This window comes from Brienomyrus brachyistius, unplaced genomic scaffold, assembly GCF_023856365.1.
Source record: "Brienomyrus brachyistius isolate T26 unplaced genomic scaffold, BBRACH_0.4 scaffold47, whole genome shotgun sequence".
In the NCBI taxonomy this organism is placed as follows: domain Eukaryota; kingdom Metazoa; phylum Chordata; class Actinopteri; order Osteoglossiformes; family Mormyridae; genus Brienomyrus; species Brienomyrus brachyistius.
This window is the reverse complement of record NW_026042322.1, coordinates 2,572,580-2,598,359: the sequence shown is the minus strand read 5'-3', so window position 1 is coordinate 2,598,359 and position 25,780 is coordinate 2,572,580. Positions and strand designations below refer to the sequence as shown.

The following is a 25,780-nucleotide window of genomic DNA, read 5'->3' as shown; positions in this document are numbered from 1 at the left end:
GCACCAATCGAAGTGTAAGGAAATGCCGCTTACCCTAAAGAATTCTTTGGTTGAGCCTGAGTCTAGCGTTCCGTAAGCAATCTCTGTTTGCTTAGCTAGGTCCTCTGCACTCTCAATGGGCGACACCATCCTCTCGACGGTCAGGAAGGCAGCTAAGTTAGCCGTGTAGGACGATATAATGATCAGGGTAAAGAACCACCACACGCCACCAACAATGCGGCCAGAGAGGGATCTATTGACAGACGTGGGATGAATTCACAGGGATGAAGGAGAAGTCAAAGGGTTAGTAGGTTCGCAGGAATCCAGACACGCAGAACAATTAGCAAAGAGAAGCAGTTCATGCAGGATTTCAAGAAAGTCTCACTGAAACCAACGGCCAGCCACGCATTTCCAGTCCCTACCATGGCACAAAACCATTAACCCCGCAGGATTTATTTCCAAGCATAAACGGTGAATATAAACAACACGAAAGACACTGTGAAGCAAAGATATAACTAATCAAATTCAGAGATGAAGTAACAATATCACAAAAAAACAGTAACTCTATGGCCAGCTATACAGTGAACAAAATATTTAAAAAAAAATTGTAAACACACGCAAAAATGAAACGGCCAAAAGTAACAAATATGCATCTATATGTAGGTCAGGATGAAAGCGTGGAGCGTGTGTGTGGAACAGAGAACTTGTCGAGACAAAAAGTATCACGGAAGGTGATGCTGTCAAGGCTGAGCTTAGCTATGACATAAAGCACACAACAGCACAGACTTTGACAGTAAACTGGAACTTATAAAGCGGCCATGATGTAACGGGAACAAGTCATCACTCGTCTGATCGTTTCCCCCTTCGGATCGGAATGTTAACCGACAGTTTGCAGATAAGGTCTGGAAAAGCACAGCTAACGTGAAAAAATAAATTAATTTGCCTGATGTATACTGGGAAAAAAAAACATCACAGGAAGCTGAAAACTGCTGCTAAGTAAAATAAAACCCTTGGCATAAGTTACCGTCAAGCTGCATTTATTGGCCGAAAGGTCTATGTTATGGGATCAAATGTAAAATGCTTGTATAATAACATGTTAGTTGGAAAGTCATAAGGTGCTCTTTCTGTGGTTTTGGTTGCTCTAAACAAAATGGTGGTGCTAGCAAACATCATGGAGGATAACGCAAGCAGTGCCAGGTCTGGCTCGCACCCCTGGAGCTGGAGGTTATTAAGCCAACTGAGGGAAGAAGGTAGGTGTTGACATTCATCACGGAACCAATAGCAGGTCTAGGAGACGGTGCTGCAAGGCTGAACGTCGGGAATATGCAATAAAAACACGATAACCCTCCAAGGAGCAAATTTCATGCGTCTAGCAGCCTGGATTTAATGTATAAATGCTGAGAGAAGGAACACTCAATCGGAGTCAAAATTAAGAAGGTCACCTCAACAGAATATGTCTTGTACTGTGTCTGGTCTACGTTAAGGTTTGGTCCAAACCTCTAGTCCTTAGCGAAGAATGGCTTCCATACAAAGGAGGATTTGCAGGAGGTAATTAAATATCTGCCATAAAACCAGCTGCAAACCTTACATGCAGGAAGTCGAGAAGCACGAGAGACCAACCTTGGCGAGATATCACATCCTTGCCGCATAAAGGCACCAAGGGAAAACCAGAGACTATTAAATATCCCAAACTCGTTAGTCGATTCGGTAGTTGGCATCTGTCCATCTTCGTACTCCTCGGTATGCCACTCATAGGGGCTGAAGCGGCTGACCAGGAAGAGGACCACGCTGACGCCGATGTAAGCGAACACGATGCACATCCAGATCTCATAAGCCAAGGGGTCCAAGAAGGAGAACACTCCTGGTTTGGATTTCTGGGGCTTCTTAATCATGATGGAGATTCCCAGACTCATGAAAGGCTTCGAAAAGTCAATCACTTCTTCTCGTACCAAGGTGATCGTTAACGGAGCCACGGCTATGTCTGCTTTCTGCAATTAAAAGGGGAGGAACGTTCAGATCTCTGAAATATAGGACCACCCAGGTCACAAGATGTGCGGTTCACATTTCTTGAGAGATTTTAGTCAATTCACCCAAAGCCGCTATCAATGAATTTAAATAACGTAAGTGTTTGTCAAGCAGACAACAGTACAGTTCCTTTTATTCCCTTCGTCTCCTTAATCACAGGCAAATATTTTAAATTAAAGTGTGCAAATGAATCATAAGCTGGTGCACGTGTGTATTACATCGCAGTGGTGGCGTCATGTTGATACCGAGTTTGCCCCTCACCCCATACACTAACTCTCCAACCATCCCATTCCAGATCTTTGTCTCTGCATCTCTGGCTCCGTATTTCCCATCAGCCACTATCCTCAGCTGGTACTTGAATCCGCAGTGTTTCGCTATCTCAGCAGCAAGATCCACGCAGTAGCCCTCGTATCTGTCATTGTCGATGAACAGTTCAGAGTTCTTCTTAAGCATCACGTAAGGAGCTTCCTAAAAGGAAATACAAACAAACATCCCACAAATATTGCATTACGGTCTCGTTTTTTTATACATGGGGAGAAGCAACCGTGCCATGACTGTTGGTTCTGGAATCTCATGATTTCCCTCATACAGCCTGAATAACATTCCACGGGTGTGGACAGCCCCCCTCCCCCCAGAATCACCCAGACAAAGCTGAGAAACAACCTATTACCAAAATCGTGGTCACGACTACAGTCTTGTTGTCCATTCCCAACGAGTCGTTTCCGCCCATTTCGGATTTTATCACGACCATTTTGTCAACCTCGTTCCAATATCCAATCTGAAATCAAACAAATACTCATATTCATAAACATACACGTATAAACAAACACCGTACAATAGGACACTGCAAATACAGAAGCAGGGCCGATCCAAGTATAGTCAATCTAGGTGAAATCTCCCAAACGGGACCGCCCCCTTCCCCCGATTGGCCAAATCTATCGCAGAGGACCCAATCCCCCCCCTTTATTCTGGCTATGGGGCTGCCTAGGGCCCCTGAAAAAGCCGATCCGGCCCTGCAAAGAAACGTATTGATGAATGAAATTAATTCATCATTAGGATTGGCAATAGTGAACATTAATCGAATGAATCAACTAATTTGCTCTCTGGAGAATAGGGTAAAAATAAAGTAATAAGAAGCATTGGGACACAGTAATAACAGCTGCAGGTTTGTCAGACTCTTTGTCATCCAAGGCCAAAATAAGATTTTACCTTTACGGGACCATTGTTTTTCAACTCCATGATGCCAACTGTGTAGTTGATCCTTCTGCCGTTTACGTCAAACTGGATGTTCCCAGTTAGGCCCTCCACACGAACCTGTTTGGCAGGGATAATTTGGTAATAGTGCTTCCTGTCAAGCGGCACATATGCCCCCCCTCCTCCACGAGCGGCCCTTGTTTTCCCTTCCCAGGGAGCGAGGACACGAAGCGGTAAAGCGAGTCGCACAGCGGGCCTGTGTGTTTATCCAGAGAAGCTTAAAAAGCCTTCTCCTCATCAGAGGGCTCCCTAAGCGCTACTGCGCTCATTACCTCACCAGATAGCGCGTTAATAGGGCCAACTAAAGCACAGGAGATGGGCCCACATCACCTGTTTGAGCGCCCGTTCTATTTCCACGCCCTGTACCCAGGGAACGGCGGGATTGGCCAGGCAGTCGCCATTATTTCCCCTCCTGGTGATGTCGATCTTCTGCTTGTGCAGGTGACGGAACGCCTCGGTCATCACCAGCACGGAGTCGTAGGTCAACGCAGATGTGTACTGTGCCGGTGAGTGGGTGGGAGATGGGGGGTAGAGGACAGGGACCGTGTAAGACCCAAAGTCACGAACTCAAGTCTTAAGTACGTAAAACTGATGCCAGAACAGATCCAAAATGTCTCACCCGAATTCTGCTGTCAGATCCCGGATACTCCTTCTCCTCTAAAGCCTCCCATCTCTGATCAAATTTGGCCACTACAGGATTGTCAAAATCCACAAGCTGAAATCCGGATACGTTCGCGCCTCCATACTGAATTTTTGATAAATCTCCATCTATGAAGCCCTGGGGAAGAAGAAAGAAAGTTAAGAGAAAATGTGCATTAAACACTTATTCCTTATCTAACGGCTGGTAATTTTGTTTCGTAATGTTTAACGATTTCATCAACGATTCCTTGAACTTTAGAATCGAAGTATCTGCTTCTGAAAATATCCAGGGAAGAAATGGACTACCAAGTTTGCAATGATGTAATGATATCCCTTAACGTGTCGTCCAATCGTGATAACCTAAAAAGGCAAGCATAGAGATCAAAGTTAGCAATAGCAAAAAAAAATGCTATATTTCAGCAGTAGCCAAGTACATCTGGAAGGATCCAATTTTCTGTTTGGAGCTACTAATCATTGGCACCATACTGAAGAATTTAGTGGGATGATATGCGCCTGCTTCTACAAAACCTACGAGAGGATATTACTGCAGATCTAATTGTGGCTTCACAGAGCTTCAGCTATTGAACATTTTGTGCACAGTAGACAAACCGGTGGCAACCCATAGAAACTACAGATAAAGACGTTGCAACCCATAAATAACCTTAAATACTGTTACTGCAAAGTGGAGAGCAATTTTATTTTCTTTTTCAGCAGACTTCTAGATGCGTCCAAAGTCATTTTTGCTGAATTATTACAAGAATATTACATCGACGTGTTTATGCACACAGTAACCTATTATAGTGTGACTGAACCTTCTATGGCTTTTTAATGACACGTTTAGATACCATAATAAACAAAAAAAACAAACAAAATGAAAGAATATAAACGAAAAACAAACAAAATGAAAGAATATAAACGAAAAACAAACAAAATGAAAGAATATAAACGAAAAACAAACAAAATGAAAGAATTCCTTTACAAGAAGTCTCGCATTTCAGCATCATTTGAAATGGTATCAACACACAGCGAAAGCACAATCGAACAAATTCCTCACCTGGTCCATGATGTCTTTGACCTTGTCTTGTTCACAGTCCAGAATGACCCGCCTTTCCTTCTTGATCTCGAGGTCCTGGAAGAGCGAGCGGTAGGCCTCGTCCTTCCTCTCGTCCTTGAGGTTGCCCACATTGATGGCGGTCACCTGCCACTTCCTCTCAGCGGCGGTGTCCAGAACCACCTGAAGCGTGGAGAGGCCTGGCCACAAATGACACGCTCTGTGTTGCGTAGCTGCCATCGCGCATTGGGCCGCCAATCAGGCATTGCGAGTGCAATATGTTCCAGTAAACAAGCAGATATTATGGAAATGCATCTGTTCGGCTGTCCTGTGTATTGCTTTTGGACACGTTGTCTCCAGATATAACATGTTTGTTTGTTTCATGCCAAATGCATCTGAATGTTTAACGACCGGTTGTATATTCGCATTCATAGTAAAACATTAGAGGAAGAGGATTTTAGGAAGGTCTGGTAGGTTTAAATGACATAGAGCTATTATATTTAGGACTTTTCAGAAAGACAGACACATGAATAAACAGAAATACCAAACTGTATATGAGTAACCGCTAGAAACACAAAAAGCTACCAATCAAATATAGACAATGTAGTGATGTGAAGCACATATTTCTAGAGGTAAAGGCGTTTAATGCTCCCCACAAATCTAAGGATCTACGGCGATGTAGCGGTTAGACTGAATCACTCCCAAAGGGCCATCCTCCACCTCCAAAAACCTAATTTAATCACCCCTTAGACAGGAGACTGAAGTAATTTTCACGGTACCTGTGCCTCATTCACCAGTGTGATAATGAATCTAATTTATTTAGCTATTTCCCCCCGCATTCCCCCGACCCGGATAATCCATTCATACACTTCCCACAATTACTCAACATTCTGCCGCAGTCAGCCAATGAGCGGCGAGAGACGCAACAAAGCGTAGCGGCTCCACGCGGCGAGATTGAGCTATTTATTAAAGCCGATCCTCACAGGATAAAAAAAAAGTCATTAAAAAATTAAATGGTACCCAGACGCGACATTAAAGCTTAAGCAAAGACGGTTTTAAAACACGGTTTTAGTCGTGGTAAAGATGTATATCGGCCCATTTCGGAGCTTCGGCGAAGAAAGCCGAACAGGTCCGACGAAGCTGCCCTCGTCAACGCGGAAGCGGCCGAGCTGCCATGCTGTCATGAGCTGCCGATACCCCGCTGAGCGGGAGCGTGTCCAAGGGCCACATTCTGTCTCACTGAATCATGTGCGGCACGGCTGGCCTCGTTTCTAGGGCTTGGAAGCTCGCATTTACAGACAGTGAGATACCACATGATGCTAAACCTGACAGGTGAGCCCGGTCCTCAGGAAAAAAAAAAAACATAAATCCCGTGTTAGTCATACCAGAAATACACTGAGCGCGAGAATAAGGGATCAAAACTTGGCAACGATATATATAATATTGATATTCTGAATAACAGTTCAATGTCAGTGTTTTCCTAATCATGCTGAGTAGAACATTATTCAAAATCTCCTCGGTGATATTTATGGTCACTGCGTTCATCAGTCAATCTTCAACCAGCCTCATACCTCACACCAAATCCACATTTATAGCTAAGCGTCTAATGAAATGCTGTGCACCTTTTAACGGGCAGAATCGGAAAATAGGAAAGAACGACGTAAAGATCCTATGAGGAAGCATTAAAACTGTACAGATTTCACAAAGAATGATGACAGAAGACTAATTGTTTGTTAAACTTTGTATGTAATTGTATGTAAGTTTTGATCAATTTGCTAAACATGTGAAAAAGAATAAAGATGTAAAGAAACTGGTATACTGTTCATGGTACAAGAACCGTGCATTGTTTTAGAAATGATGCAACACAAAGTCAGGTGAATATCATACGTAAAATAGGGCCTGATTCGTGATGATATGCGGCTATGATTTGGGTACAAGCATCAGCATGTTGCCGCTGTCAGCACTGAATGTCCAGCATCGACCCAACAGAAGATGCTCGTATTGAACAGATCTGATGCTCCAATGTAGCAGAGCAGCTTACTTATATTTATTTACACGGCAGATGCTTTTATCCAAAACGACATACAAGCGAGTATCAGAGAGTAGGGTCAGCCAGGGTTACAGGGGCAATTGGTGTTAAGGGCCCAATGGCGATACGATGACAATGCCAGCTACTGGACTTGAGCACAGGACCGTCCGGATATGGGCACAGATTCCTCACCCAGTGGGCTGCAAACCGCCCACTCACCGCACACTACCGCTTCAGGGCAGGACTGCGGCTACTTGTCAGCAGCTTTGAATGAGACTGTACTTGATCATTTGCCACAGCACAGTGAAACGGCAATTAAGCGATGGCCAAGCTGGGGCAACGCTATCAGCTTCTGCTCTTTGCATCTGCCAGGACTTTCCTCTCAGGACAGCATAGCCTCGCATCTCAATGGGCAAGTGTATGTCTGTGCTGAATTTTGGAAAAATGTGTGATCCCTATGCCCTGCGATGGGCTGGCGCTCCAAGTGGGGTTGTTCTCTGCCTTGTGCCCATAGCCTCCGGGATAGGTTCCAGACCCCTGGCGACCCTGAATAGGGCAAGTGGTTACAGAAATGGAATGGATGGATGTGTAATCCTAGTGGTGAGAGTTCCTTCATAAGAACAACAATGAAATATGTCATTTGTGCAACTACATTTGAATGCACACGTACAGTTGAGATTGAGGCTTAGGGCCTGAGTGCAGGGTCAGGTCATTTATACAATGCCCCAGAGCATTTTAAGAGATATTATAATCCTGCTGGGGGTGGGACTCAAACCAGCAACCTTCTGATGACATGCACATAGGCCTAACTCTCTGAGACACACATCTCCCCCCAAACAGCTGTGTGACAAAGGGGTTAAATGGATGCAAACCTCCCTGTCCTCATAAGAAATCGAAAGATCCCGTTCTGTTCCATTCAGGCATCATAAATTAACAAAAGTAATTAACAATTATCAACCAATGAAGGAGTAGGTTCACCCCTCAGCCTAGAACATCTGCTTCATCTTCACTTCTAACAATCACATATTCAGAGTAAATTAGACAAAGAATATTTTCATTTCATGCTGTTTGTCTCCATTTCAATGATATATGCAATATACGCAAATGATTTTCTTTTTTTGTAAATCTAATATTAGAATTACAAATCACAATACTGGAAACGTTATTGTAATACAGAAGTATATGACAGATTATTTAGCTATTTTATGCATGAGTTATTTTGATAACAGTTATAGAACTATCATCATCTACGCGGGCATTTTTACTGCATCAGAAGAAAAAAAGTTACGGCTAAAATAAACAGAGAAATTAATGTTAAACGGGCATTGCTTGTTTTGGCTGAGTAAATATGTGTTTTAATAAAAACGAGCAGGGCTGTTCACGCAACATTAAATTCAATTTCTTCCCAGGCAATATCACAGCCAGGCCGTGTTCCTGCTGCAGCAGGAAAGGCAAAATCAGCAAAAAATATTAAAAGCAACTAAGCAAAGGAGCGAACTTAAGCATAACTTAATGCTAATAATGACGAGAGTCATAGAGCATTCCTGACCGTATGCTGATATCGTATGACTAAAAATACAAAGTTGCAAAACTGATCAGAACAAAGTCTTCATGCATATTATTGTTTTTATAAAAGTAGCATGTGTAAAGCAACATTACCAAATAAGCAATAGTTATTTATCTAACGACAAAATGTAGCATCGACTGGAGTATTGCACACAATTTCCAGCTGACTAAACAACTTCTCAGCAAACATTAACCAAACTATATTTCTTTGTGACAGACATTTATCCAAATATTGAAATTTAGAACACCATTATTGATCCACTGTAAGTTTCTATGCCCGTAGGTTGAAGTTACGCTGGTCGTTTTTCATTCTGGATATTTGTGTGCAATAATGATGTTTTCAGTGAACAGGTTTGGCAATTCTGCTTGTTTATCAGCCAGGGTTATAACACACAGCAGAAGACGTTTGATGAAATCAATAAGCATCAGTATATTCAAAGTAAGCTACATATAACATTCCGTGTTTTTCTGCTTGTCAAGAACATTAGCATTCACTGGAAGACTGCACTGTGTTTATAAGAAAGCTAAAACCATGTTTTTGAAGAATGTTAAGAATGTTCTGAGTATGATACATCACAAATTAATTAGTAATAACACACAGATTTGTTAATAGTCTGTTCATTCAAGTCCACAAACGGTGTGTTCTGTAGTGTCTTATACAGCCATATATGGACAAGGGGAGGGCCAACAGGGAATTGGGGCGGGGCAAGTAATGAATAAGTAATTAATTAGTGACTTACCTCTGTCACTGTCGTACAGATAGGCAAACTTTTCCCATTTATAGTACTCTATCAAACTGAGAAGAGGTCCTTTGATGTCTGGTCGCATTTGTAAAATAAACTGCTGTAATCCATCCACAGGGAAGCTTGGCGTTATAAAGGAGACGTGCAGCGTTTCGCAAAACGACGTTATCGTGTTCACCGACTTCTTGTCGTAAAATCCGAAAATGGCATAAACACCCCTTGAGTACTGTGAACAGACTGCAAAAAAAGAAAATACATTTGCGTTACTTTTATCCAAGTCACTGGGTTGTCATACTGTATATACATAGCGCCACGCATTAAACAGAAAGGCGAGTATATTTACATGATCAACGAAAAAACGCTGCACAGGCGATTCATTATGACAATAACATTCAAACCTGTTCAAGAAAAATCGGCAATTTTGGATACTGTCTATGAATCTACACTGTGGCCGTTTCGGTGCAGTCAGGCTTATTGACTGGCGAATATATTTAAACCTGCTAATTATAGATTCATTTCCCCCAGGACTAAACAATAGGCTTGGAATTCTTGTCTTTCTGACACCGACCAATAAAATTAAAGTTTCCCCCTGCCATTCAAACATCAACCACAGCACTGAAACTGATATGGAATTACGTTGGTCGAAATACTGACGTCCCCTGCCCCCAAAATTATTCGATTGCTGCCTGCCGTTTCTCTTTTTGTTAAAGGATCTGCCATTGAAATATACAAGGTAACATTTCTGTTTTCATTATGATGTGATTGCCCATTAAATTGTAGAGCCTTTTTCGAGAGTGTACAGCGTAATTCATATTGTTTCTCCTCCATAGCTACTTACCTTCCTACTGGAAATGCTAGTTTGGAAGCCCGACTTGATGGTTTAATACAGGCTAAAGTGGTATTATGGTAATACGGTATCCTCCGGTAATTTGGGTATACCGCGATAATAAATTTAGTTTGGCAAAATTTATCGGTGGGATAGCTTTCAAAAATACTATCAAAATACTGAATTCTGTGATATAATGTCTGGACGTTATGGTGGTATGAACAATTAGATACTGCGCAAGTCGAGTATAATACCTATATCTATAGTATATTATGACATAATGCTTGACACTTCTGAAGCTTCCTTCATTGACCTTCTACATCTTTTCTACACCAGTGGGACTGTGTGTACCTTCTGTGAGGTTTCTGCAGAAGTAGACCTGCTGCCTTGTTATTTTAACCTTGATTTTGCTTAATCTCATCAATCAAGCAAGCAGATGCACATTTAGAAAAAGACGAAGATAAACATTGGTGAGAACTTTTGAAAGACGCTACGTACTTAAGCACTGGTGTCGCTGGCCCCCACACCATTCCCAAAAGGTACAGCATCACCTCCTGTTCCTACCGGAGTGATATCAAATGTATATATTTAGCTGTCCTGATATGTCAGCTCAAGCAGCACAAATTATGTTTTTTTGTGATTCCCAACAGAGAGACGTAAGGGGTACATGCTGATTACAGTGCACTGCCACACCCACCACATAACGAACCACCTCAGGAATGAGAACCTGAGCGCTGCTGTGTGGTGGGTGATACCTCAACACCACGCAACTCCGAAAGAACCAGTGAGAGTTTGTTTCTCCCTCCAGTGGTTGGAGGTCCAATCCTGCCACCAGGCCCCAGATTTCCCTGGAAGCAGAAAGACCTCCTTACAGCGCAGGATGTAGATTAACATCATACCCACAATGAAGCAATTGCAGTTAAGGGCCTCATTCAAGGGCCCAACAGAGTAGGATCACTGCTGACATTCAGGGGATTTGATCCAGCAACCTTCTGATTGCTGGCACAGATCCCTAGCCTCAGAGCCCCCACTACACCATTTCCAACAGGCTTAACATGCTACAACATGCTCTCTCTGTGTGTATATACAAAATAGTACTGCTTTCTTCCTATAACACACCATTGAAACATTTCTAATATGTCATTACCCATAATCCTCTTACAGTAGGTCACTCCATCATTGATCAAGTTGTGACCCAGTAAAGTTTGTGTATTTGTTTTACTACATGCACGCTTAGTTACTGTAAATGCATTTTTTTAAAACAAATCCTATTCAGCTTTAACTAACCTTGTCTTCATTACAACACTGAATAAATGGATGAATTAAAGTTACATTTATATAGTGCCTTTCAAGCCACTTCAACCACCAGCACTGTGCAGCATCTACCTGGATGATGCAACGGCAGCCATTCTGCACCAGTACACCCACCACACGGCAGCTAAAGTGGTGAAGGGGCAAGAGAGAATTCACCAGTTTAGATATAGGGGGTGATTGGGAGTCTGGGTTTGATAGGGCCACAGTGGGCAATTTTAGCCAGGACATCTGGGTACCAGTCCTACTCTTTCAAAAGATGCCCAGGGATCTTTTATGGCCTCAGAGAGTCAGGACCTCAGTTTCACGTCCCGTCCTAAGGACGCCACAATTTTTACAGCACGGTGTCCCCATCACTGCACTGGGGCATTGGGATCCACACTGACCCCAGGATGGGTTAACGCGTTGGCCACACCAACACCTGCTCCAGGAGGAACCCAGCCTTCCTAGTTGGTCTCCCAGTCAAGTACTGGTCAGGCCCAAAGCTGCTTAGCTTCAGGTGGATTACTTAGCCTGAACTGCAAGAGGCACGACACTGGAAAGGAAGTACACATTTTTTTGCAATAATTTGTGTCACATTTAGCAGAAGAAGATTCACTTCCCCAGCACCGAATCCCTGGTACGTCACCCACAGACCAGCCATTATCACGCTTACAATATCCATGCGATTTCATCGTTTACTTGGCCAGTGTAAATGTTGTCAAATCAGCCCATAAAACTTTTCAAAAAGCAAACCATAACTGATCTAGACAGAAGATGTAGCCAGAACATACACAGATATTTTATAACAACATGCAATATTAATACACCTCAGTCATTTCAGTTTCTCCCTCCTACAGTCTAAAAATATGCACTTTGGTGAGTTGGTGTCTCTAAATCGCCCATACTTGTATTGTGTGTGTGAGCATCTTGCTGTGGACTGTCATGCCACCCAGGGTGTCACGTGCTTTGAGCTCTATGCTTCCTGGGATATGGTCCAGGACGGCCACGGGTTTCAACTGAAGAAGTGCTGATGGATCAATGTACGATGTTTATGGGAACTGCAATGAGAGTGGACACTTGCTTGCTCGAACACTTGAGATCACACTTACTAGTTTGCATCCAGATTTGACCTCATAGGGAAGTTCATGCTGTTTTTCACCTGCCAGGGTCATGCGGGTTTCTACGAGCTTTCTGCCCCTAGCCTGGCACTGGCTATAGGGCGGCACGCACAGCCCCACTGTCCCACAGAAACACCTCATTCCATGCCATGCCAGCTCACTCACGGCCCCATACCAAGTACAGGTCAAAATTAACATCACGCTTACTACAGTTTGACAACTGAAAACAAATTATACTCATATAATAAGCCATTCTAACATTTTAAGTGGGAAAATGGGTTTATATATTGTAATAATAATAATGGAAAATCAACTTCTAAATGCCTCTGCAAACAGTTCATCGCACAGAACAAACAATGGGGTCATGTTCACCGTGTTTAGCGGTGTAAGTAAAGCTATACTTGAGAAAATTTGGGTCATACATCCTTTTATATCGTCTCTTAGGTTCAGAAGAACATTCAGCAGAAGCCGGTGCTGCTTGGTCTGGTAGGTACCAAGAATTTGTCCATATTTCTGCTCGCTGATGTTGGTGGGAGTTTAGCGCTACGATCAAGCACGCAGTACGCTGTGTAATTTATGCCAATCAATGCCTATCGCACACATCTGATTGGATCTGCCAGTGAATTCTAAATTGTGGTTTCTTGGATTGGTTGAGTGTTCACTAGTTTTGCACCAAGCAGTTGCAGACCCAAGACCTAATTATACTGGTTAATTCTCGAACTGGGGTTGGGAAATCTGATCATAGATCAGCATAGGAGCTTGCTGGTTTTCAAATGCTTACATTTTCTGCATGGAATATATATACGATATTTCGGTTAACAAATCGGTATTGGGGAGAAGGTGTCTCCCTGCCAGTATTATATGATGTGGTTGCTACACACATTCAGGAGAACTTATGAGGCAATGTCACCAACATCAGTTTCACTACAGGTTTCTGAAGCTCCGAGGTTAACCAGTTATCGGCATCTGTAATATTAGACAGATATATAATGGTCATCGGTATCAGCCAAAATTTCCACATCGGTGAACCGCTAAGTGTGGGCATCGCTTATTCCGCCATACATTTTAATCAGTCAAAATGTAACCGTACCATTACAATCAGGCATGAGAAATGGCTGCCCTATCTGAGATTTTGCCTGGATCATTGATTTGTCATTTAACCAGCATTTGTGCTATTCAAAGAGACCATTTAGTGTCACTGCACTATGGACAGCCCTCCAGAAATATTCTTTAATGCTCCTGCACATCTGATTGATTCATTTTAGTCCTACCAACTACTGACGTACAAAATAACCGATACTGTCAGACTGCAGATGGCTTTCATACTAAGATGATACGGTTAATTCTTTCTATATTTGGCTAAACCAGTATCTCTGTTAGGGCGTTTTCCAATCAGTGCTTCAGATTCTGCAGCGCGACAATCCTGATTGGTTGGCCGCTTATTAAAAATGCACGAAAGGACCACTAGAGTTTGTCTAGAGTTCATGTATTGAAGTAAAGGACTTCACAACAAAATGGCAAAATATTAAATACAGCATTGGCAAAACAGAATATTTCAAATGAATAAAGTCAGTAGGGAGGGTTGAGAAGGTCATTGTGTAGCACTATTGCCTAGCACCCTCATGTGGGTGGAGTCTGAATGTTCTCATGTTATGTCGGTCTTCTCCAGGTATTTTGGTTAACTCCCACAGTCCAAAGACATGCATTTAGGCCAGCGAACTCTGCCCGTACCCTGAATGTCATGTGTTCAAATCCCCTGGCCTGCTGAGTAATCATATCACCGCCTTTAAACCCAGCTGCTCCAGGAGCCTGTACTCTGACCCCAAGCTTTGCTTGCCTGTACATCTGCAAAATAAATAAATGTGATGTAAATGTACTATGTGTACGTATGACAAAGCACATTTATTTTTCACCTCATTAACCTTGTATGTTTTTTTTATTTGAAAAATTAAGATATTTGCACACAGATTTAACCTTAAGTTCATCTGCTTCATTATGCCTATTAACCATCCGAAACACTGAGTAAGCTTATCCCCTGTAGCGCATTTGCTATAGATCTCTGTCTGCTGTAACAGATGGACAGATCAACAACGCCCTACATAGGTACGTTATTCTACAATATCGTTACGTTTGAGAAGGTAGGAGGAACTGCTGGCGAGCTTGAATATTCCTGATGGCCTCTAGACCACCAGGCAAGCTATTCTTAAATCTGTGAAAAAAGGCAGCTTTTGAATGCAATGACATGAAAAATATAGCACAACACGTTGACTGAAATATAGCCATCATTTTTCTGAGCAGAGAGACGGGTTATTTCTTAATCGCTTGTGGTGCCAACTATTTTTTCATGTGTTCCAGTTATGGAACAGCTGATAAGACACAACTGAGCTGCTTCGTCAACATCCCTGACGCCTCCCGAAGTGATTTTTGGACTGACAAGAGCTTTTCATTCACGCGATGTCACAGCCAGACTACACACCGAGAAAACAACGTCCGCCACGAACCTGTGCCGCCAGTAATATTGATTCTGACCTCTACGTACAGCGTCAAACAAAATGATATTTTCACGCAAGTACGTGAAAAGGTCCTTTTGTACAATAGCATCCTCTTCACAAGAACATGATTTTTCCTCAGTCATTCTTTATTGCATCTAGTTTTACAGCTCAGGCTGAATTTCAGTCCGAGGTAAACAGTTCCTCGAATGACCAGACCTGAAACCTGCCCACTAAATAAAACATTCAAAAGATTATGTATGTGATTCCAGTAACACAATAAGTAGAATATGATGATATTTCACTGCATGCATATCCTGGTCTTAACTATCCTACAATGGACTCCATTCAAAATATATTCATTTGATCCAATTCATGTATCATCTGCATTCCGTTTAGACCATTGGGAACCTATCATTTGTAACATTTTCTTCTTTTCTGATTCTAATTTATGGATTATTAATTATTATATTTTTTATTATATTCGATTATTATTTATTATTATAGCGAACAAAGGTTATATTTAGCTGACACGTAACATCTACTAAATGTATTCTTGTTAAGACAGAGATTACTGGTCATTATAGGGGAAATGGTTATATTTAGCTAATCACACAAATAACATATATATTTATTCGCATTAAGGAGCAGCTGAATAGAGATCGCTGGTTGTTCGGTGTAACATTTTAGCGGAATGAATTTCACAGGGCTTCCGAGCCTTTCAGAATTTGCATATGAAGGTGCTGGTCCACCTACTTCTTGAGTGACAGTTTTCCTGTCCTGTGAATCTATTCAAGGTCTATCCTGTGCAGCTGGGGTGTTGGGAATCGCCTGGGGCGTTCTGGACTTGTCGAGACCGCCCTCGTTAGCCGAAGCCAAACATTTAGTTGAGAATTCCCTGGAAAGTGGTCTACTGGCCCCTTCAGCGAGAGTGATGTGGAGCACGACTCAATCGTTAGTTTCAGGTGTCTCTTTCTGAATGGACGCTTCCTTGAGCAAAGCTGGAATGAGGGCATCTAACCTTCAGAAGAGCAGTCCATGCACGCATTAAAAAAGCCACGTCGCAATTATAGTTTATGCATGTCCTCTGCAGACTACCGTACAGAAAACATAGAAAACTTATTTAATCTTTTCCACATAATTTTGACATGTTTTGAGTTACAGTGCCACCTAGTGATGTTTAAATAAAGTCTATGTAACAAACACGTAATACAAATATTTAGCAAAAAAATATACACAGATTCATAAATTAAACTTTCCATACATAATGTATAGTTCAATGACAGCCATATCTGATCACCTTGGAGAGTTGCAAATTATTTTAACTTAATAAGGATCAACAAATACAAACATCTTATTTAATAGGATATTAATTCATGATCAAAATACAGGATTTAAATTGTTGTATTACTGTAAATGTCTGTTTATACATTAAACATAAACCATGTCTAGCAATCAGATTCAATGCATATAAGTAAAAGACTAGTTTAGAGGAAGATAACAAAGATTATCATTCCAACTATAGACTGCAAAGTATTTGTTGAATATTTTGCTAGAGAATTCACCAACAGATAGACATGAATAAGAAGATTTTAAAAATAGCAAGGATAAGAGGGAAAGCAGCACGTTTTAATTACTTGAGGTTGTTGTGAAAGCACGAAATTTTGAATATGACCATATTGAAAGTATATGTTGTAGTAATTATACCTATATATTGACAAAATCACTGATTTTGAGGTCAAGTAAAGGAGTCCAGTTATGCTAAGTGGAGTGATATTAATAACGTACTACGCAAGTAATAGCGAAAAATCAAAATAAAAAATAAAGAAAGCTAGGTATTGTTTTAGGGATAGCCGACAACGTGGCCGGGGAGTGTAGAAATGTTATGGTAATGCATTTGTCTTAAATGATCAGACAAACCCCAAGCAACGACATACCTCTAACTGCACTGATTTTCTGTATTATTATTATTATTATTATTATTATTATTGTTATTGTTATAGGTTATCGGTGGGTTATAAGGGTCGTTTTGGAGTGACATTTAGGTCTGCGGTGGGACAGCCTTTACTGGGCTACACATACAGCCAAAAGTCAAATGTCAGTGCCCATAGCAGCAATAATCAGATGAGCATAATTACGCTCCGTAATTATGCATGTTAACACCGCGGACATAAAGTGTCTGATCAGATCTGAACTCCTGGCATGAATCAGCATCTGCACGAGACAATGACAGGCTGCGGTTTTAAACACAAACGGCCTGCAAGCGAGGAAATTTGTTTCTGTAAAGACCCCATTGATTTCTTTTGAGCGGGTGTTTTCCATGTGCGTTAATCCGTAAATATATATAAAACATAATAGATACCTGATAGGTTACAGACGATTCAGGATCAACTGTCACTTCGAATTCTATTATGGAATATCTATCTATTATCATTTTAGCTGGAATGGAATGGCGAGAAACAGTAAGGTACAGCATTTCTCATCGATGAAAGGGCATTTTGAAAACGCCTCCATATAATTTTTTTATGAACTGCGACCAGCCAACAAAATTCCCACGAAAACACCGCTGTGGGTGTGGAAAAAAGGACAATCACACCCCTGTGTTTCTTCCAGTCGCTGGGCCCGATTCTACAGCGAATTTCACACCTTTAACCCGCCTAAAATTGTGACTTTGAGTTTTCTTTTATGGACCTGCCGATGCTACCAATCTATAGTAACAGAACATAAACGTACGTCATCGTCGAAATCAGGGAGTAATCCTCCCTGTTTGATCTGTGTAGTAGTGCGGGGGGTAAAACGGGATTGAGCAAGGTATTTCAAGGGGCAGTATCTGATCATAATGGCTAGTTCTGACAAATAAATGAAAGGCCCTTTACAATTCTACGTGGGATGATTTATCATGTTTAATTCCGTCTGAAATGGACCCCAACCGACCTGTTATTTGACTCCTTAACATGACTCTCTCTGTAACTGTTACTGTGGAAACCAACTTCGCCATGATCTCTCATATACCTGCCAGTCATCGGTCCTGTACAGCTAATGTGTAGGATCTGCTGTCCCCCTGCCATGCAAAACACCGAAATTGCTGCCCTGCATCGCCTGTGCGTAAGGCGCTTGTGTCATATGATCAGCGGATGGTAGTTTTGCGTAGCGATTGCTGGAAACTTGATGAAAACGTGGATGTAGAATGGATTGCAAAAAAATTGGGAGATAAAGAGCGACAACAACAGAGATAAATATTACATACAATCAGATGCAACTCTGTCAACCCCCCTGGCTCAGATACAAAATTATACTGCAAAACTTAAATGGAGACGGATCAGTGGCTGGAAATGAATACCTGCCTGCATGGTAGCGAGACCCTGCAACAAACGGGCAACGCGTTCATTTGAAGATCCGATTCATGTTACTCACAGCAATTGGTGACAGCAAAGCTGTTAGCCACTTCCAGATTGTCGATATGGGGCGTCAGCCTAAACTCGGCTGTGGCGAACTGAACCATCCCTATTCGAAATGCACTATACTCCTGATCGGCGCCCCTCGGAAACAGCCCCCCTGCGGAAGACAGACGGATCAAACATCACATCCATATAGCCATACCTGCTATGCATAGTGTCAATGTACCACACAGTCTATAATTAAAATCCGTAATATTCCAAACCGCGTTAAAATAATCACCCGTACGTTTAAATAATATTTTTCCCAAGTTTTCATCTTATCAAGGATTTTCTGAAAAGATGTCGCAATGGAGATTCGTTTATAGGTTAGTAACGTGCAGGGCGAAAATATACCTATTTATACCTACCGATCTGTACGCTGGGAGAGCCACCAAACGCCAGTCCCCATAACACGAGAATTAGGCAAGCAGAAAAATGCATACTCTTCCGCATTTCCAGTGAGGAGACTGTGACCACATCCACCGAATATTCCCTGGGTATCAGCAATCGTCGTTTGTTTTTTTGTTGAATATTATTTTTTACATCCTATTCATAATGAACGTGTATGGAGCGGTGGCGTCTTGCTGCTGGGTAACTGAGGCTGAATGAGCGCAGCTCCGGCTCCAGCGGAAGGGACGCTGCTGCGGATCTGTCTCTCTGTTCCTTTGCGGCGCTGTCCCGCTGAATCGGTACTTACGCTCGCACGCAGGAGCACTGCGCCCCTTTTCGCCGCCGACTGGAGGCCGTTTCAGCATCACCGACGAGGGGGGAATGTCAATGAGGGCGTGAAGACGGCAGTAGAGACGAGATCTCTTCATCAGACCAGCAGGATCTGCCCATTCGTTTAGCCCATGTTTGATTTGCGTAATCCTTTCATAAGAACGCACGAAATATTTCTTACAGGACAGAGATGATGAAAGTCCAAGTTTTATCAAACAAGGGAGTGCACCCTTGGCTTTCAAAATTAAATTAGACTTATTGGGAATCGATATGTGCCAATATACCGATAAACTGCAGGTTTATATGCCAGAACAGATGCAGAATGGTCGATTAAAACTAAGCCTTTATTTTATGGGTGACTGAAATTAAATTTAAGTGTAATATCCAAGGGCATACAAGAAACTTTAATATTGGGGGGGTCAAAGCCAATATATCTCATTAAACCTGAAAACTTACCAATGCAAGCTATACCTTCTATGGAAATTTAGAATAAAATGCCCTCAAGTAAAGGACAGAGTAACTCGACACAGGTACTTAAATGGTTTGGGTATAACCATGGCATGTACAGTAACTTGGAGCGAAAAAAATATTGGGAAGATTATGCTCCGAGCAGGACACTGAATGATTCAAAGAAAGCAGATATAAAATGAGAGTATATGCCATGAAACAAAGTATCGAAACTTCCTTTGCCACCGTGGCATAAGCCAAAAGTTGTCATAATCATACAACTATAGTGACTTGTAGGACCATGGACAGGGCCTTGTGTAGGGAAACAATAGACGCTAACAATCCATTGTTGTTGGACTTTAGCATTTTTCTAAAGCCTCCAGAATCTCAAGGCCGTCGCTCATAGAAAACCGTATGACGGTTTCCTACTTAAGTACAGAATGTCAAAACAATTTTACTTGGATAGTGTAATTACGGACACAATCCTTCTTTGCAATTATTTAGCTATTATACAAACTCCTGTCATTCAAGAAGTGCATTGTTTTGGCAGACTCGCCATGGAAGCCATTACACATTCCAGAAAGCTTATACATCCGTAGCCAGTCGTTTGTCAATCCCAATTGAAATGAGTCCTAATTCGTTGTATGATACAATTCAGTTATTTAAATAGCATTCAAAACACAATATACCAATGAACCAGTCGGCATTTTTTTGCAAAGCGGTTTGTATATGCAATTTGTCTGTGTGTACTGGTTCCGAAGTCCATTCTAGAAATCCCAGAGGACTAAGCTTGTGGGAACTGGAGAGTTTGGATGGAGAGTTTTACTTACACAAAAATATTCTGAGGGCTGAAGGACAAATTATTGGTTATCTCTCTGAACCAATCAGATTGTAGAGGAGGTGGGTCCAAGCTGCCACAGGGGATGGGACCGACCAATCAGATGTCTTGGTCCCGCTTCCTCTAGTTTCCTCGGCCCACATCCTCAATAATCTGATTGGTCATCTCTCTGAACCAATCATTTTTTCCAGCTGCACTCAGAATATTTTTGTGCAAGAAAAGCTCCCGAATGAACCCTAACAATACAGAATAAGACCCTATCAAACACTGTAAAAGCTTGGTCAAGATCTGCAGTGGCACAGCATCAAGCTATATACATTTCAGTAAATGGGTCAGTGTGTAGTAGAGGTCCATACCCCTGAAGGTTGCTGGTCCACGCCCCAAGCCACTTAAGCTTGCTTCAGAAAAGTATGCAACTTGAATTGATCCAGTCAAAATATATAAACTTCATAAATGAGTAAACCTGTCAGTTAAATGAAGTAACTAAATCAAAATGAAAAACGCAGGGTATAAAAACATTGGATTATAGATGACAGGCTACAAGTGGATAATGCTTTATTAAACACACAGTGGATGTCTAATTCACATCCAGTGAAAATACATCTATAACAGAGATTAACACAGATACCATGACAGACAAAAGCATCTTGGTAGACTGTAGGTGTGGTGCCTAGTGTACTGGGCTGGCCGATATGACGATATAATAGGTAATCGACGATATCACACAAGTAACCTGGTGATTAATTTCAACATTATCGTTTATTTGTAAATTAAACAATCGCACATTATTTTTCTGGGTATCGCCAAACGCTACTAGAGACCATTGCTCTCGTAACATGACCATGAAAACTGCTAGTTAATGTGCAGGGGAATATCAGCAGAAGATTTGGGACTAGAGATGAGAGGCACCACCTAAGGGGGTTGAAATTGAGATGGAATGGTTACAGAAAGCACCATGGAGGAGTGGAGGAAAGAGAAATCCCTCCCACTTTTGGCCAACTGGATGTGTGCGTGATTTTAAGGGGATTTTATTCATTGTCAACACATGCAACCGAAGAACAATAATACTGTTTATCTGCGGCACCTATTGTCTGTCACCACACCTTGGCAAAATAAATCACCATCATTATATCACCTCACCCCTGTCGAAAGTTTGTTTTTCCATCATTTCCCGGCTGCACTGCAAGAGATATCTTTGTGTTTTTTGAGATGTCTGAAGACGCCTATCATGTTCAGTACCTCTTTATTGCCATTGTCTGCTCTGAAATTTACATTGTGTTACTGAAGTTTATTTATGAACTTTTTCAATAACTGCCTTTGTAACACAACATTATACGTTAGCATTGAAACTGGATGTTGCTTTACCAGGCATTCTAGATCCGCATGTGTGAGCATGGGCAGCGTGACATACCTACAAGTAAGCTATATACAGCTATGGATATGTCATATACAATGTTACTGCTTGCATTCTAATTGTTTCCATGGCAACCTTTGATGTCACAGAACTGCTACTGGACCAGGGGTGTTTCTCAGCACTAAGAATGCAAAGATTGTACTTGTGGACTTGGCAAGACTGGTTTTGCTAACTTGCCTCCCAAGAACGAATTTGGGCGCAATGGATCAGGAGATTATTCTTGTTCTGAGAGGATGGAACCGATGTATCTTAGATATTTGGTTCAGGGCAAGAACGACATCTGGGAATTTTTACCGTCCTCTGTACTTCTGTTCTTAGTATTGGAACCGGTCTTTGGCAATGAAAGATGACGTAAAACGGGTACGCGAGAACACAAGTATGGTCAAGTATGCAAATTGTGAAACACCTAAGGTCAATAGAGAAAATTGTATTCTCTCCTTATTCTCTGCGCAGCTTACGAAGAGAGGGACGCTTTTCGTCTCGGTCCAGAAGTTATGGAGAATAAGATGGATAAAATCAAAGTTAAGGTCAAAATCAGCATCAAAATTAAGGTCAGAATAATGAGTGAAGGAGTTGAAGATGGGGGAGGAAACATGATGAAATAACTCTAGACGATGTTGTCATGTCCATAAGAGAGACATTAGCTACAGAAGTAGAGTGCAAGGAGGCTGAAAAGGAGAGCAAGTACCTCCCAGGAGAGGAGGAGAGGCAGGTACAGCGGAAGAGGCAGGAAATGTCCACAACGGAAAGGTGGAAAACAGCTTTCAGAGGAGGCAAAAATTCAGAGGAAAGGGTTTAAGAGAATGGAAGGTTTTCCACCGAGTGTCTGAGGGATGAACTCCACTAGGGTTCCCTCGTCTGAGACCCCACCATGGAAAGAATGGAGGAAATCAAGGATCGAGGAGAATTTTGAACTGGGGTCCGCTAAAAGCCATGAGGTTCAGCTCCGTCACAGAGCTCTCCAGCATGATTCAGGGGGAGCATTTCCCCTGGCAGCCTCAGTGCGACAGACGGCCCAGGCGGGAGCCACAGCCCAGAGGCGAGTGGCAAACGCTACCCCCTGGAGAGCAGGCAGGGAATAACACCAGGAGGCCTCGGCTGGTTTATTTAGATCGAGTCCAGCAAGATGAAAGATCTCAGTACAACGGAAATCAAGGACAAGTACAGAAGTTCCAAGATTCAATATTCAATCTATAATCTCGTGGGTTACGGCCACAGAAGGAAGGATGCTGCGGTCATTGAGTACATTACTACTTTCTGAAGGTCGGAAATTATGCATCAGCAATATTTATTTACGAAAGCTCTCTGCAGGAAGTATGGTGAGGAAGAATCTCATATCCACATATCGACATTTTATGCCTTTGACAAGCAAAAGAATTTCCATGATCCTTCTGAGCGACAGAAAACACTCACTGATTAAGTTCAGCCAATGCCATAGTACAGGAACATAAATGAGTGTATGATTGAAGATACACAGTGAAATTTCAGGCGTAACAGCTACCCAGTGGCAGTGGTAGAAACTTGATGTGGCACACTTGCTCTGTGTCCCAGCAACATCAGCATATCAGGTTCTGCCTTTGCTGTCATTAAAAATAAGCTCTCTTCTCTCTAAACCTCAGAAAAATTCACACTGACCATGATGCACAACCCAGTCAGTCCTTTCCAGCACCCCTTCACTGCACTCTGAGCTAATCACCATTTTGGTTTATGTTTCACCCCCCCCCCCGCCCCCCCAGTCACACACCAAAATGGCCGTCTTTTTGTTTCAACTCCAGCCCCTGAATCAAGTCTTACAGATACATGCAAGAATTATCAGTAGACGTCTGTGTTCTCAGACGAAACATTCGCAGATCTTACAAAAGGCAGCTGTTTCGAAGCCAGAAATAAATCACAACCAAACGCTGTTTCTCCACAGGATAACGTCAATTCATCCTTTCAGTAACCATTTATTTAATGGGGGAGGTCACAGTCAGGCCGGACCCCTATCCTAGGGTGCACCCGGTATGAGATAGACCGCCTTCAGGCCCGAAGAACGATCCGTTCAGAACAAAAACAGGCACTTTCCTCTCAGCTGCCTGCTTTTGATCTTGACAGAAAATTCTGCAGAGATGATCGAAAAGATGATCTTGTTTCTGTAAGCTTGGATCCCCGGTCACGTCTTCAGTGGCCATCCCCCCGTTACTCCTCTTTGAATGTTCACATTTCCCAGAGCTACTCTAAGGTCACCGTTACATTATTTCCAAAAGCATGAAATCGAAATCACTTCCCGGCAACGTACCGTTAATCCTGGACGTTAGTGCCCCACTCTGGTGATCTCTTTAAAGCACAACTGAATCTCGCTGCTCTAGTGAACCTTGCTTAGAACTTAATTGAACTTCCAAACATGGACTCTTGGCCGCAACTAAAGCTAAATCTCCAAGGTCTCCATTCGCAGCCAACGCTCAGCCATAGCACAACAGCAAACCCCCCTCCCTTTGCGGTTTCTCTAGGACGATAAGCCTAAAATAATAATACACAGAAAATAGCTTTGCCTACCGCCACTCTCCCCAGCGCACAACAAACCTGGCACTATTAGCTTATCACACATTGTTTATCTCAGCACTGCAGAACCCAAATAAACTATCACCATGAACACTGCCAATGTAGCTGTGGAATCAGCAGGGCTGTGCGAATGTTAATTTACAAATAAGTACTTTACTAATGCATGAGCAACCAAAAAAAAAAAACACTACTTAGTGTTACTATTAATGTCGCACCATGTTGCTTCGTGATAGAGCCCAGGACACAGAGCAGGCACCATTTTGGGAGCGGACCGTTGTGACGTTTGGGCTCTCACTAGTGGACAGAACCCATGGTGGACGTTAGCTAGCTTCACCGTGGTCTTGCGGCTATCATCTCTCACAACATCGCTACACCTCAAGATAGAATTTAAACAAACACAGCAGTGGAGGGCACTCAAAGAGCGTCTCAGGAAAACACTCTGCAGGAAACACTCTTTACTTAGTTACTACATGTAACGTTCTACACCTTGACTGAATCGGAAAAGTAACAAAGTACAACAGAAGGCTCTTGCAAGGATTCCCTCTCAGGGAGTAATTAAGAAACACACAGCCAAGAGCAGCTGGGATTTTTGCGTGCGACAGAGTGTTTCTGGCAAGCTGTTCCAAAAATTAATCAATTTGATTACTATCAGAACATATATGTTTTGAAACTACTCCCACAGAGGCCAGAAATGCTTGTCGTTGTGATAAGGGTTGGTTCTGTTCGGACCACCGGTGAAAATAAGGCATTAAAAACAAACTCAGTTCTATTTCCTGACTTTAGAGACGATGTTCGAATCCTCCAAGCATGCATGTTTCGTTCATTCTACTCAATCATATTTTCTGGCCAATAGCCATATGGCTTATTTGCATAATTCCCATGATTCCTATCAATTTGGTGCCCCACTCACAATGTTCACATGCTTTCATGCAGAGCCTCGGAACCACCGGGAAAATTTAATTTCACTGTCCGGTTCTGTGAAATGCAGTCTATTCACGCTTCTCTTTGATGGCCTCATGAAAATTTATCTCCTTTAGACATCGTCCATAGACGTACAAAATGTGATATATGACCCGTGCGCGACACGAACACCTGCCAACTGGTGGAAACGCTGGCATCAGAACTATATACGGTTATATACGAAAGATGCTAAAAATTGTACTGCCCTCTGGGTCAAGAAAAAAAAATCGCATAATATATGTGGCATGTGACACACAAAGTAGCACAGAGAAGGAGAAATATATCAATGGAACAGCGCAGACACAGGGCTTTTGTTCTGTGTTTTTCCACTTACCGCCAGGGTGAAATGAGCAGCTCGCGCAAGGCGTATCCACGGGAGACAGAACAGGAAACAGAAAGCGCAAACAGCAC

General features: G+C 42.2%; 1 protein-coding gene across 5 annotated transcripts in view; it reads right to left on the bottom strand.

Moving 5' to 3' along the window:
* LOC125723342 (glutamate receptor 2-like) overlaps positions 1–19,234 on the bottom strand; it is a 27,098-nt gene extending 7,864 nt beyond the window's left edge. For 3 of the 5 annotated variants that reach the window (XM_048999841.1, XM_048999837.1, XM_048999838.1), the window contains exons 1-12: positions 18,818–19,234; positions 18,427–18,567; positions 9,284–9,523; positions 4,952–5,148; positions 4,204–4,257; positions 3,878–4,036; positions 3,589–3,756; positions 3,214–3,318; positions 2,675–2,782; positions 2,266–2,472; positions 1,600–1,967; positions 34–232 (exon numbers count right to left, since the gene is read on the bottom strand). In XM_048999841.1, the coding sequence (XP_048855798.1) occupies positions 34–232; positions 1,600–1,967; positions 2,266–2,472; positions 2,675–2,782; positions 3,214–3,318; positions 3,589–3,756; positions 3,878–4,036; positions 4,204–4,257; positions 4,952–5,148; positions 9,284–9,523; positions 18,427–18,567; positions 18,818–18,902 (2,031 nt within the window). In that variant the 5' untranslated portion in view covers positions 18,903–19,234. The remainder of the gene's footprint in view (positions 1–33; positions 233–1,599; positions 1,968–2,265; positions 2,473–2,674; positions 2,783–3,213; positions 3,319–3,588; positions 3,757–3,877; positions 4,037–4,203; positions 4,258–4,951; positions 5,149–9,283; positions 9,524–18,426; positions 18,568–18,817) is intronic. The other 2 variants (XM_048999839.1, XM_048999840.1) reach the window with 1 other exon arrangement.
* Between the last annotated feature and the right edge of the window lie 6,546 nt (positions 19,235–25,780).